The 14,556-nt window shown below is 35.8% G+C and overlaps 1 protein-coding gene across 2 annotated transcripts in view; it reads left to right on the top strand.

Moving 5' to 3' along the window:
* LOC113079940 (contactin-associated protein-like 2) overlaps positions 1-12,856 on the top strand; it is a 31,265-nt gene extending 18,409 nt beyond the window's left edge. Inside the window, exons 8-25 of one of the 2 annotated variants that reach the window (XM_026252179.1) lie at positions 1-163; positions 305-454; positions 1,126-1,288; positions 2,110-2,216; positions 2,476-2,595; positions 3,243-3,361; positions 3,449-3,533; positions 4,178-4,334; positions 5,074-5,201; positions 5,393-5,563; positions 6,157-6,375; positions 6,506-6,742; positions 7,068-7,268; positions 8,558-8,691; positions 8,804-8,897; positions 9,835-10,065; positions 11,169-11,243; positions 11,777-12,856. The exon at positions 1-163 is cut by the window's left edge and continues 96 nt beyond it. In XM_026252179.1, the coding sequence (XP_026107964.1) occupies positions 1-163; positions 305-454; positions 1,126-1,288; positions 2,110-2,216; positions 2,476-2,595; positions 3,243-3,361; positions 3,449-3,533; positions 4,178-4,334; positions 5,074-5,201; positions 5,393-5,563; positions 6,157-6,375; positions 6,506-6,742; positions 7,068-7,268; positions 8,558-8,691; positions 8,804-8,897; positions 9,835-10,065; positions 11,169-11,243; positions 11,777-11,976 (2,754 nt within the window). In that variant the 3' untranslated portion in view covers positions 11,977-12,856. The remainder of the gene's footprint in view (positions 164-304; positions 455-1,125; positions 1,289-2,109; positions 2,217-2,475; positions 2,596-3,242; positions 3,362-3,448; positions 3,534-4,177; positions 4,335-5,073; positions 5,202-5,392; positions 5,564-6,156; positions 6,376-6,505; positions 6,743-7,067; positions 7,269-8,557; positions 8,692-8,803; positions 8,898-9,834; positions 10,066-11,168; positions 11,244-11,776) is intronic. The other variant, XM_026252180.1, reaches the window with a different exon arrangement.
* The last annotated feature ends 1,700 nt before the right edge of the window (positions 12,857-14,556 follow it).

The raw sequence follows: 14,556 nt of genomic DNA, 5'->3' as shown, positions 1-14,556 counted from the left end.
ACGGTGTCGGTCCGACTGCAGTTTCGGACGTGGAACCCCAGCGGTCTGCTGTTCTTTACCCCGCTCATGCCTGGAGGGGTGGAGGTCAGTCTGGTGGAGGGAAAAGTTACCGTCCACATCTACGTCACACTGGGCCAGAACACACGGGTGGACATATCCTCAGGTAACATCACACTTTAAGACGCACATCCAGAGATCTTTGTTTCTAAACAGTTCTTGAAACTAGCTTGAAACACCTTAACTATCATATCAACCAGTAAAACGAATTCACAAAAAATCTGAATTTGCCATTGCTTCTCTGCAGGTTCTGGACTTAATGATGGACAGTGGCACAGTGTCCACTTCCTGGCGTTGGAAGGCATTGCCATGTTGACCATCAATGGAGACGAGATGTCCACAGTGAGAGCTGCTATCCCCATTCAGATCAGGACTGGAGGAGATTACTTTTTCGGAGGTAAGTGTAGGGACCACCTCTATGAAGTGTTTTTATTTGAAAAAAAAAAAACAAGGTTATTATTTTTATTTATATTAGAGTTTTCAAATTGAGTAATTGTAATTAATCGTAATTGTAATTAAATAAAAGTTTGTTTACGTAATATGTGTGTGTGTGCTGTATTTATATGTAAATATTAATTTATTCAAACATACATAAAGTAACAGTAAATAAGCTCCCTATAATGTTTTTCTTATAGCTAACTAATGAACCGTTTGCTACAAATAATATTTGGTGGAGGGAAAATCATGGATCTTATTATTTCTTTAACTTGGACATCCCTAAATTTGACACAAGCAACATTTTCCTTAAACAAATTGCTGTCTGATATGTTTATCCAGCCTCTTTTGACTGACAGGACATAATCGGTCCTGATCATCATTTGTTTTTAAACAGTAGTCGATAATGCAGTTAATTTCTTTTACTGTATCAGCCGATACAGATTATTGGCCCATGTATTGGTACATCCCTAATATAAATATATACTTGTTTATACAAAAACAATCCAGTTAATATTAAATTCAATGCTGATGGATACTTGAATGTAAACATCTTCCTAGAAAAGGTTGATCTGCTTTGCATGACTGCACATTTGAGAGGACCGATTTTAATTTCCTTGTCACCATGTGCAGGATACTTCCCGCGGACAGACCTTTCTCCATCACAGCGCTCCTTTCAGGGCTGCATGCAGCTCATACATGTCGATGACCAGTTGGTCGACCTGCAGTCTGTGGAGCAAGGCATGCTGGGTAGCTTTGAGAACGTCAGTCTGGATATGTGTGCAATCATAGACAGGTAATGCATTCTCAGTATGGACTTGCACTGAATTGGATTTTTCAACTGTTTTACAGGTTTATGCATACTCTGCTTTGCAAAAGTCAACAGGCGCATGCTCCCTCTTATAACATTTCTTTTCATATGGTAATGTCACGTCTCTTTGCGATAAAGTCAAGCCTCCGTATCCATACATATTCATTCATGAACCCACTGCACTGCGCTCTCATGGATGACTCTGCAAACTAATGAAGAACAGATGGTTGTCTTTGTTTGCAGTATTCTGATCAAAGCCGCTGCTGTATTTGGTTTGTCATTTTTTGCCGAAAACCAAAAAAAGATGTTCCTCGAGTCATGCAACTGATTGCTTTATTAGTGTCATGGTGACTTTTAAAGCTGTGAACCCGCTTCGAGGAGCTTATGCAAGCCAAATCTGACACTCTTCAGCAGGAGTTCCTCAAAGCTCTGTCACTCGTCCTGCCCCCGTTTGATCAGGATGACTGTGTTAACATGCAGGATCAGGGGAACCTTTCCGCTGATCTGATACTTCTGCAGACTGTGGAAATTGGGTTTCATAGAGCTACACAGAGCAAACGTTATCAAACAGGGCAATGACTCAACATTGTAGCTTCTCAACTGGCATTACTTCAGAAAATGGCAACCTGAGACTCTTTTTTTCTGCAACCAACCGACTCAACTACACATTTTCTTGTCAACTTTTAAGTATATACATTTTTGCTTATCTCTTAACCCTAGCTTACTTTTTAAATGCAAAACATCAGTAAAAAAAATCGATTCAGCTTCTAGTCATTCCAGTGTCTTGAATCTCTCTCTCTTTCCAGGTGTGTGCCAAACCACTGTGAACATGGAGGCAAGTGCTCTCAAACTGGAGATACCTTTAAATGTGCCTGTGAAGGCACTGGATACTCTGGTGCCATCTGCCACAAATGTAAGCCTTCGAAAATCACATCGCCCACAATGTTTTGAGCTTCATAAAGAACTTTGTATAAGCCATCAGCATACTCATGTCCTAAAGAAACCAATAAACTGAAACTGATTTAAAGAACCTGTAATGATTCGGTTTGGAATTGTCATTATTATGCTATTAGTTTTATTATTTATTTATCTGGCTGGTCCTCGGAAATGAAGCATTGTAGATTTCCTTGCAGTGGTGGCTGTTTTGATGCTTACAATGTGTGTTTCTGCAGCTATGTATGAGCAGTCCTGTGAGGAGTACAAACACTTGGGCCGAAGCTCAGATACATACTGGATCGATCCGGACAGCAGCGGACCCCTCGAGCCATTCAGAGTCACCTGCAATATGATGGGTCAGAACAATAGATGAAAGAATATATTGAAAATATTCTGAATATATATTAAATATTTGAAACCAAACACAATATCAGCAAGATAATGTGAAGTATGCACATATAAAGTTGTTGGTATTATATAAATATATTTACATTTATATTTCTATAAGAATATATAAAATATTTACATATATTTTTACAATAAAAATTCATATATTAATTATATATTATATTAATATATTTATTTATCTAAATACATATATATACATTTAAGACAACATAAAATATCAGTGGGTTGATGTGTGTCATGCACATCTGAAGTTAATATATGCATAGTGATAACAAGTAATACATTAACACATAATCTCCCACATTCACATATCAGTGACCCCTTTGGTACCAAATACATTACTAAATTATGATTGTGGTGCATGAAACCTTAAATAACATTATAAAACTCACTGTTATAAAACCTTACTAACAATATATGTTTCATTTCACTGTGTACACATTGTTTTTTGTGGAATGTATTATTAAAATGTGATTACACCTTTTAGCAACAAAAGCATCCAATGGTTTCTCTAAAACTTTAGTTAATAACACAGAGATATATCAATACCTGAATGCTCACTGACTAGTACACTTGTATATACTGTGTTTTTCAGAAGACAAAGTGTGGACAACCATTGTGAATGAGCTTCCGGCTCAAAGCCCTGTGTCATCGGGTTCCAGACCTGAAGACAAGACTGTGCTCACACTCAATTACAGCATGTCTGCTGAACAGGTGACGCTTAAAACTGTGTGAATTTAACAATGAAAACTGTTACACCTAACCAACAGATGCTGAACTGCTCATGTTTTTGTGATTCAGATGAACGCCGTCACCAGCAGCGCTGAGTTCTGCGAGCAGCATGTGGCGTACATGTGCTACAAATCACGTTTGCTCAACTCACCAGGTAAATGATGCTAAAAACTCACGGCGCTCATTAGAAAATTGAGTTGCTTTAAAGGAATAGTTCACCCAAAATTAAAATTAGCTGAAAATGTGCTCACTCTCAGGCCTTCAATATGTAGTAGAGTTTGTTTCTTAATCTGAACAGATTTGGAGAAATGGTTCCTCTGCAGTGAATGGGTGCCATCAGAATGAGAGTTGATAAAAACATCACAATAATCCACACCACTCCAGTCCATCAATTAATGACTTGTGAGGCGTGATTGTAAAAAACTAATCCTTTATTAAGACGTTTTAACACTAATGTGTTGCTTCTGGCAAAAATATCAGTCATATCACCAGAAAATAATCATTATTATGAATAATGGAGTGGTATTTTGTCCAGAAGCCACAGTTTCAAAGTTAATTCACATTAATGATGGATTTGTTTCTTATAAATACTCAGGTTTTTGCTGCACAAGAAGTTAATGAAGAGAGGTGAAGATTACTTGTGTATTATTGTGATGTTTTTATCATCTGTTTGGGCTCTCATTCTGATGGCACCCATTCACTGCAGATTATAATGTAATGCTATTTAATTTCCTGGATGGCCTGAGGATGACTACATACATTTTCAGATCTTTTTTGTTGTTTTTGTTGTTGTTTTAGATGGCTCTCCATCCACATGGTGGGTCGGCAGGGGAAATGAGAAGCACTTCTACTGGGGCGGCTCAGGACCAGGTGTGCAGAAATGTGCCTGTGGCATTGAACGCAACTGCACAGATCCAAGATACTACTGCAACTGTGATGCAGATCTGAGGCAATGGTGAGATCTTATGCTCTTCTCGTTTTGCAAAAGGAAATGAGTAGGACTTACTCTTTGGATGGCAGTGTGCAGGAGACACAGAGAAAAGCTAGCTGTACACAGTCCTGGTGGCCTCATAGTAATATTGGATGCTTTGATTATCCAGAGTTTGTTGGAAATGCATACCACCATACTACATTTTTGCAGTAATATTTACTACCATTCAAAAGTTTGGGATTCTTATTGCTTAAGAAAGATTTCTGATTATTATGTTGAAAACAGTTGTCCTGCTTTACATTTTTATTGGGAACTGTGGTCATTTTTACAGGATTCTTTGATGAATGCAAAGTTGAGTTTATTTTTTATTACATTTTTAATCCTTTGTATTAATTTCTTTTAAAAAATCTTAATGACCCAAAACATTTGAATAGCATATATAGTGCACAACATACAAATTTTCTTTATGCATGGAAATGCAATGCGCCAAACTTAAATTTTCCAAAAACAACCACAATTTATAATACCTCCTCTATAAATCTGTGAACTAAAATGGAATTTGGATTTCAAAAAATGCATACTAACCATATTTATGTATAACAGGATGCCTTTCTCTGGATTTACGTAATAAATTATTGCACGTTTACATACTAGACATTGTGCAGTATGCTAATATTCCAGCTCCTCTCTTCTGCATTTAACAATGTTATATTGCCCCCTTGTGGTCCATAATTCCTCCTCTGCTTTGTGTTTGTTTCTCCAGGAAAGAAGATGCTGGTATGTTGATGTATAAGGACCATCTGCCCGTCAGTCAGGTGGTGGTTGGTGACGTACACCGCTCTGGATCTGAAGCCAGACTCACTGTTGGGCCACTACGCTGTCAGGGAGATCGTAAGTGCAGAAATGCTTAAAAATGTATCAACGACACACAAACAATCATAGGCCTATGCTCATAACCAACTGTAACTTACCCTTAAAATCCATCTGAAATGATAGGTTAATAACCTCAAATTATGTTAAATGCAGTTTTAAATTTGACCAAAACAGAGATCTAATGAGTTGTCAGTGTGTTTCTTTTATAGGTCACTTCTGGAACGCAGCGTCCTTCAACACTCCTGCATCTTATCTTCATTTTCCCACCTTCCAAGCCGAGACCAGCGTAGACGTCTCCTTCTATTTTAAGACTTCAGCCTCACATGGCGTCTTTCTGGAAAACCTGGGCAATCCGGATTTTATTCGATTAGAACTCAAATGTAATTCCACACACTTTTATCACCTCATCTTGAGTAGGATTGCTGTAAAGCCCTCAATGAACCATGTCTCATCTGCATATTGTTAAGAACTGTGCTTTGAGTTTCTTTATTTATCAGTCGGAGGAAGTAAATTACAGTTATTTGCACCAGTTATTTTATATTATAATTTTATAGTATTTAGATTTAGATTTAAACCACTGTAGTATTTATTTTTTATCAGATTTTATTTTTATATTTTCAGTATTGAATATTTTAATTTATTAAAATTAATTTATTTTCATTGAGAAAAATAAATAAATTTTTATTTTTATTTTTTAATTAGATTTACTGATTTAGTTTTATGCTTTTTCATCTATATTTTGTATTTATATTTATTTAAGCTACATTTACATTATTTAAACTTTTGCTTTATTTCAGTTTTAGACATTTTAGTACTTAAACTTCAACTTAAATCTTAGTTGTAAAGGCAACATTTCCAATATTAATGTAAATTTTTAAAGGTTTTTTATATTTTTTTCAGTAGATTTTTCATTTATAATTTTTAAATTGCTTTTAATAGTTTCAATTAAAAATAACAACACTGCTTCCCACAGCTGCTACAGTGGTGTCCTTCTCATTTGATGTGGGCAACGGGCCGGTGGAATTAACCGTACGCTCATCTACACCCCTCAATGATGACCAGTGGCACAAGGTGGAGGCGGAGCGGAATATTAAAGAGGCCGTTTTGCGATTGGACAAGGTGCATAGGGAGGCGCGGTCAGCCCCGCCTCAGGGCCACACCCACCTGCAGCTCTTCAGCCAGCTGTTTGTAGGTAAGCAATCTGGCAGATGTTTGGGAAATAGAAGTTTAGTATAATTATTTTACTTGTGTATCGTTTTTATCTCATTGTAAAGTGTTAACATTTTATATTTCATTAAATCTGTGTTGCTGTTACACTCTAGGTGCCTCAGGGGGGCAGAGAGGATTTCTGGGCTGCATTCGTTCCCTAAAAATCAATGGAGTGACACTTGACCTGGAAGGGAGGGCAAAGGTCACACCAGGGGTGAATCCTGGATGCTCGGGTCACTGCAGCAACTATGGGATGCATTGCCAGAATGGAGGGAAATGTATAGAGAAATACAACGGATACTCGTGCGACTGCAGTCTGACCGCCTTCGACGGGCCTTTCTGCAATGAAGGTATTGCACTTATCTTACACAATTAGTACATAACATTAATAATTCAGTTTCGTTCTTGGCTGTGATGGGCTACAAATGCACGAATCTAATCTTTTAGGAGCACATTAGCAAATACAGATGACGTCAAAGCTAAAAGACATGGACTACAAGCTAATTTGGACCAGTTTGATTCAGTTAAATACACTTTGAAGCAGTGATCTAGTGTACTTTTTATATTCTAATGAATTAAATCATGTTGTTTGTAAATGTCTCCTTGTATCCCTTTATTAAATCATGTTAATGTTGTTGTTGTTGTTGTTGTTGTGGTCGTCTGCTTTTATTTTAGATGTGGGAGGGTATTTTGAGAGCGGGACCCTGGTGCGGTACGACCTGATGTCCGAGAGCAACTCTGGAGTCCCGAGCACTGTGGGTAATCTGACCCGTGAGGAGCTGAGCTTTAGTTTCAGTACATCCAACACTCCTGCGGTCCTCATCTACATTAGCTCCAAGACACAGGACTACCTGGCCGTGGTGCTGCGGAACAATGGTGAGACACGTTTGCATCTTTGCATCATTTAACGCTCATGTTCTGTTTTGGATATAAGATGTGCAAAGTCTTTTTTAATAATAGCTAAGAAACATTTACCGTAATTCCTCAAATAAAAGACAGGGCCTTTATTTACCTGAACTGCAGAAGGTAACAGGCTTTTATTTGAAGCAGGGTTTTATTAGAAGCAGGCCTTTATTTCTAATTCCATCTATTTGATAAGGAATTGTTTTAAATAACCCATTTTAAATTAAAAGCGATAGCGTTCCAGTGGACAGAGATCATAACATTAGCACAGAATCAGTTTATTTATCTTTACCTTACTTTCTCAACTGGCTATATGCTAATGTTTCATTTTGAGGACAACATGAAACGGCTTGAGACTTTTAAAAACAACTAATTTCAATCATTCAGAGTCAACTCTTGACTTTTGAGAGACAATAACTTTATACACAGTCAGTGGCGTAACGAGCCAACACCGGGCCCTTAAGCAGAATTATCAAGGCGGGCCCCCCTACTACAACACGTGATGACGCTACGCGCACCAAAAAATAAAAAATAAATAAATAAATAACTGCTGGTGTCGGCGCACCATAATAACACATTGTTACTGTTACTATCACTGCTATATACAAATAGGCATAGGTCCAAATACATAAAAAAGATGCTCACTTACATTATAGCTGCATTTTCTGGGCTTTCCTCTGTGCGAAGTTGTCGATCATATCCTTAGGGTCCAGATTGCGTGCACGGGGCATTCTCAATTGACAGTATGGCAAGTCCAGAGAGACGACTCTGTCCCATTGAGCTCCTGAGATAGCTTTTTATCAGTTTTAGTTTTAAAACTGCAGAGGCCACTGTCACTGGGATGGTCAGAAAAATAATGAAAGCAGTGCAAACCACTTTTGTGTTTATAATTTGACGACTCCATGTCTGTCTCAAGTTCAACGTTTTTTACTGTTTTGCACGCAATGCCATGTTCACCCGGGGATTCTCCAGTTCCAATTAGAAACAAATTACACCAAATTCATCATTGTTCGTTTCAAACATTTATTTAATTTTCAATCACAATCTTCCAGTAACGCGGGCGGGCCCCTGATTGGTCCGGGCCCGTAAGCAACCGCTTACCCTGCTTACCGATAATTACGCCTGTGTACACAGTGCACTTTCAGATTTAAAACTTTGCACACACTGCATGAAAGGTAGTTTTCAAAAATCAATACGGGCACTTTAATGATAATAACCCTGCGTACATACACTTAACATGATGAAACATTGTTTTCCCTCAGGTACTCTACAGATCCGCTATAACCTGGGAGGATTGAGGGAGCCGTTCAGCATCAGCCTGAATCATCGTAACATGGCTAACGGTCAGCCTCATAACATCAACATCACCCGACAGGACAGACTCGTTCAGCTGCAGGTGCCGTCTCTGTTTCTGCCTCAGTGGAGCCACTAGATGAAGATGTTTCACTGTGTGTTATATTAGATTAAGACAGTGCACTGGACTGAAGAGTCTGTCTGTGGTGTTTCAGGTGGATCATTATCCTACAGTGAGCTACACTCTTCCTGAAGACTCGGACACTGAGTTCAACCTCGTGAAGACCATTTTCCTTGGAAAAGTTTTTGGTAAGTAGGCTATTATGTACATATTTTAGCATCACATTTTGGGCTTTTAAGTGTGCTGTCTATTAACAAATGTTCCTTTTCTGTACTACTTTCTCTTATGCTCACTAAAACTGTGCTTAGTTGATAAAAAAAAAAGAACACTAAAAACTAATATTGTGAAATATATATATATATATATATATATATATATATATATATATATATATATACGTATGTATATATGTATGTATGTATATATATATATATATATATATATATATATATATATATATATATATATATATATATATATATATATATATATGTGTATATATATGTATGTGTATATATATGTATGTGTATATATATGTATGTGTATATATATGTATGTGTATATATATATATGTATATATATATATATATATATGTGTATATATATATATATATATATATATATATATATATATATATATATATATATATATATTGCAAAATATAATGAAACTAGTGCTTATATTTTTCAATATATGCATTAAAAATATATAGCTATATAATGATGCATACAAATATATTTAGAAATGAAGACAAAAATAAATATGCAATGTTTGATCCTTTATTGAGTGTATATTGCACATAGAAAATCAACATATTAGAATTATTTCTGAAGGATCATGTGACACTGAAACTGGTGTAATGATGCTGAAAATTCAGCATTGCATCACAGCAATATATTACATTTTATAATGTAATTAAATAGAAAACAGTTATTTTAAATTGTAATAATTTCACAACATTACTGGTTTTACTGCTTTAGATGATATTGTAGATTTAAAATCTAAAGAATGTAATCAGATTTTAGATCTTTCTTTTTATAATAACACATTTTATCATTGTTTTCACACTCACACTAAATTGTTTGCACCATCTGATATTTTCTACTGTTGTCTTTGACTTTCAGAAACAGGTCAGATTGATCCGGTGTTGATAGAGCGATATAACACACCTGGATTCGTGGGTTGTCTCTCCAGAGTGCAGTTCAACCGCATCGCCCCGCTGAAGGCAGCCCTGAGGACCGGAGTGCCCTCCACAGCCTCCATACAGGGGGTCCTGGTGGAGTCCAACTGTGGGGCGTCTCCACTCACAGTACCACCGATGTCTGCGGTCTTTGACCCCTGGCAACCAGATTCAGGTAACCAAATGATGATTAAAAAACATTTTATGGTGTTATTTTGTCCCTACATATTTTATAATTCACTAGAAAAACAATTATTTGCTGAAAATGTACCCTCAGGCTATCAAAGATGTAGTTTGTTGAGTTTGAGTTTGTTTCTTTATGGGAACAGATTTGAAGAAATTTTGTATTACTTCACTTGCTCACCAAAGGATCATCTGCAGTGAATGGGTGCCGTCAGAATGAGAGACCAAACATCTGATAAAATCATCTTAATCCACAAATAATCCACACCACTCAAGTCCATCACTTAAAGGCTTTTTTGGATTGTTTTTTAACCTGATTCTGATTCAGAGTAGATGACCTCTGAAAACAAAATTATAGACAATTTAGTTGTATTTTAAGCAGAAACAATGATTTGAGCTCAGCTTTGCGCATGCACCACTCAGAAGTGACACACATGGAAAAACAGTGGGTGATCAAAACAAAACAACGGTCACTAATTAAACTCACCGGCACATGCACAACGCTGACCTCATACGTCATTCACCCAGAACTGCTTACATTTTACAACAGTGAGCGTAAACTAGATTAAAGTGATTATTACGTTTTGAATATGGATATTTTTCTTACAAAAATCGATCGATTCGCTACAGGAGGCCTTTGTTCAATTCAATTCAATTCAATTCAATCAATTCAATTCAAGTTTATTTGTCTATCGCTTTTCACAATACAAATCATTACAAAGCAACTTTACAGAAAATTACGTTTCTACAATATTTAGTAGTAGCTTATAAGTGGTGACTGTCAGTTTGTGCGCGTATGACAGGATTTTTCAGAAAAATTAATACAAGACTTGGTCAGCCAGACGATGAACATTATTAACAGCAACTATCACATGAGGCAGTCACACTTGTAGCAATATTTGTTCTGTTTGTTCACCCCCTGGAGCCGTGTGAAATACTTTTTTTCATAGAAGGGCACTTTTTATTTCACTTCTTTTGGACTGAAGCATGCAACTCACACTGACCTTCTGTACTACATCTATGCCAAAAATTTCAATGAAAGAGAAAGAGTCAAAGTTTAGAGTCAGAAAACAGCTCTTTTCTCGTTCTTTCAAGCAGGTGCCCAGTTCCCATTCACAGAGGAGCGAGTCAGCCGTGATGGCATCAACAGAGACTCTGCAATAATCGGAGGTGAAATATGCTGTTCCAGTATTATGCTATTTTATTTTTAATGTCATGAGACATTTTTATCAAGACAAACATGGAAGTTGAAGACTTATTTTGTAAGATGGATCCAAAAAAAATCTTTACAGTTAAATTTTTTTTTATTATTATTAGAAAAAAAAATTTAACAAGTACATTTAAAGAATATTTTACATTTTATAAAATGTTTCAATGTAATTTTATTGTTTGTTGAATCTAAATCTTCAATAATATGGAAATAAATGTAAATACAACCAACTGACAATTATATATCTTTGGCTTAAATATCTTTGGAGTATAACTTTTCTTAACTTATTTTAATTACTATATATGATTCATCATTTCAATGATTATTTTAAAAACATTGTATAAAAAAATATGAATATTAATATTTTAAAATACAATATAATCATAAAATAATGTAAAAATGTAAAATATTTTGAATTTTGTTATCATTGCGGTAGAATATTTCTAAACTGATTTTATTACATGATTCATAATATAATTTCTCGCTCACGTAGGCATCATCGCTGTGGTGATTTTCACCATCTTCTGCACGCTGGTGTTCCTGGTGCGTCACCTGTTCCATCACAAGGGCTCCTACCACACCAACGAGGCCAAAGGGGCGGAGTCTGCCGACTGCGCTGATGCAGCCATCATCGTGAATGACCCCGCCTTCACAGAGACCATCGACGAGAGCAAGAAGGAGTGGTTCATTTAGCCACACCCCCTGGGAGGGGCTTCGTTCTCTGACATGGATACTCATAAAGGTCATTCTGAGCTTTTCGAGCAGCCGATGTGAAACGGACACTTGGCAAGTCCATTTGGACCACAGTCTTTGCACTGACTGGCATGTCTGTTCTGTAATTATTTTGTATGTATGTGAATACAGCAGAAGGACTTCTGTGAGATCAAATTCATCCAGGCATATTTCATACAGGATGACAGTTAAACAATAACGTCTAATGCATTTTTATCATTGCAATACTGCTGGCAAATATGAATGCACCAAATACTCCCAATAGCACAAAACGGAATGTGTACAGAATGATTCATAATTAAGTTTCTGATAATGACATTTGATTGTATTTAAACATTATGTGGTCAGCAACTTCAGGACAAAAATATACTGTAGCATGGTAGTCAGCCAATGGCATTCTGAATCATTCATCAGTGTTAATGCAGCACTTTTGTGTCTCATGGTAAATGTTCTTTACAGTTATCAGAATTCAGTGTTATTTATCTGTTTCTCCATAAGTGCTTGTTCAAACTCTGTGGAAAACACGGCAGGCGATTTAGAGGGTTTTTATAAGGAGATGCTCTTAAAAACATGAAAGCTCTCGATAGAGAGTTTAGTTCAGTAGTAAATGATCTTTAATGGTCCATTTGCTTTTAATGTGCCTCAAAGGTTCAAGGTTTCTTCTGGCCAAGCATGGATTTTGGAGATTTGATGACCCTTAATTGTTAATATATAGGAGAAAGATAACTTTTGTGTGTGTGTGTTTGCAGTTTTAATGCACTGCTCATTTAAAATCAGCAGCACAAATTTATGTATAAACCATTTTTCATATTCTTTTCATTGAGCTTGGTTAAGTCGCTTTTATTTCTTAAAGGGACAGTTCTCTCAGTTTCTTTCTTTTGAAGATCTTTTGAAGAATGTGTGTAACCGAACAGATGATGATCCCCATTGACTTCTATGTGTTTTCTTTCAATACTATGGAAGTCAATGGGAACCAATAACTTGAGGGTGAGTAAATGAGGACAGAACTATGTCTGAATTACAAGTCTATGTCTTTCTGGGAGTTTATTAACATGGTCTCATAAGAGTTTTTCTTCTCTGCTCATGTGAATTCACTAACAAGAGTATTATTCAAACAACGGATAGATTATTTAAAAAAGCCTGGTTTATATGAAGCACTATAATAATGTTGCTTTCTTACATTTTAAGTGGTTTCATTAATTATTAATGTGTTTTATGTGTCTCCATGCATTATCAATATATTGATTGGTCTTTTAAATGAACAAAATCGCTTATTTATTAAGGTTTGTCACATCAAAATTATTATTATGTGATTTTATTATAATGTGATGCAATCATTTTTTCTCATGTTCTTTTTCAAAAAAGCTCATGTATGATATGAAGAAATGTAATTTCATGTTGAGGGTTGTAAAAAAAAAAAAAAAAAAAAAACCTGACTCTCCAATAATGAACACATTACAAATCTTAATAAACTACTGGATTGTTTTTGTAACAAAATAAGACAAGATTTGTTTTAGGGAATGAGTGACAAGAGAGTTGTGTTTATAATGTTCCTCTCATTATTATGAGATCCTATCCTACACTTTTTGCGATATTTATTTATTTCCTCTAAAGTCGACTTATAATGTTAGTCACCAAATGCTTAGTTTAAGTAAACTGGTGGCCTATTTCTACATCAAACTAGTACAGTGGATGTTCTATGATAAAGTTATGGTATCGGATAGTAATCCAATGATACTTTGATACATATATACAAAATAAGATGATTATGATATACTGTTTTTAATAGTAGGCCTAGTTAATAATCGAGTCGTTGTGCACAATTCTGTCCAGTGAGATTTGAGTCCTCGGTAAATAGACAACATTTGTACATATATAAACCATCAAAGTCCAAATTAGTTATTCAGATAATTATTATCCCAATTATGTTTTACTCACATAACTGACTGAAGTCAAATCAAGTCAATAGGTATCATTGGTTTGTCATTAATTAACAATTTATTAAGAAATTCATCAAAAAATTTTAAGATATTAGAATTGGTAAAGGTCACAAATTTTATAATTTTATTAAAATAATATATATATATATATATATATATATATATATATATATATATATATATATATATATATATATATATATATATATATATGTGTGTGTGTGTGTGTGTGTGTGTGTGTGTGTGTGTGTATAATTTATTTATTATGTATTACCTATATAACACTCCTCACTGATGCTCCCCGGTCCATCTCAGAAGGTGGCAGAAATGCACTATAAGTTAGTTTGTAAGACGAATGAAGAAGAAGAAGAAGACACAACGCGGAACCTTTGATCACAGCCGCTGTTTTCGGGTGGCGGGCTTGTTGACGGAGTTCGTCTCAGTTTCCGGGGGACCGTGTTTCCGTGAGCACGCGCTGACGGAGTTTTTTTTCTGTGTTCGTTGTTTCGGCGTCGTTCTTTTTATTTCATCAGTAGAAAATAAAGATCGGCATATAAGCGTCTAAATAACCGGGATCGTTGTTAACCGGGATCCGGAGCGG

Source organism: Carassius auratus, unplaced genomic scaffold (genome assembly GCF_003368295.1).
Source record: "Carassius auratus strain Wakin unplaced genomic scaffold, ASM336829v1 scaf_tig00029891, whole genome shotgun sequence".
Taxonomy (NCBI): domain Eukaryota; kingdom Metazoa; phylum Chordata; class Actinopteri; order Cypriniformes; family Cyprinidae; genus Carassius; species Carassius auratus.
Note: the sequence above shows the minus strand (reverse complement) of the source record. Positions and strands in the feature narration are given on the sequence as shown.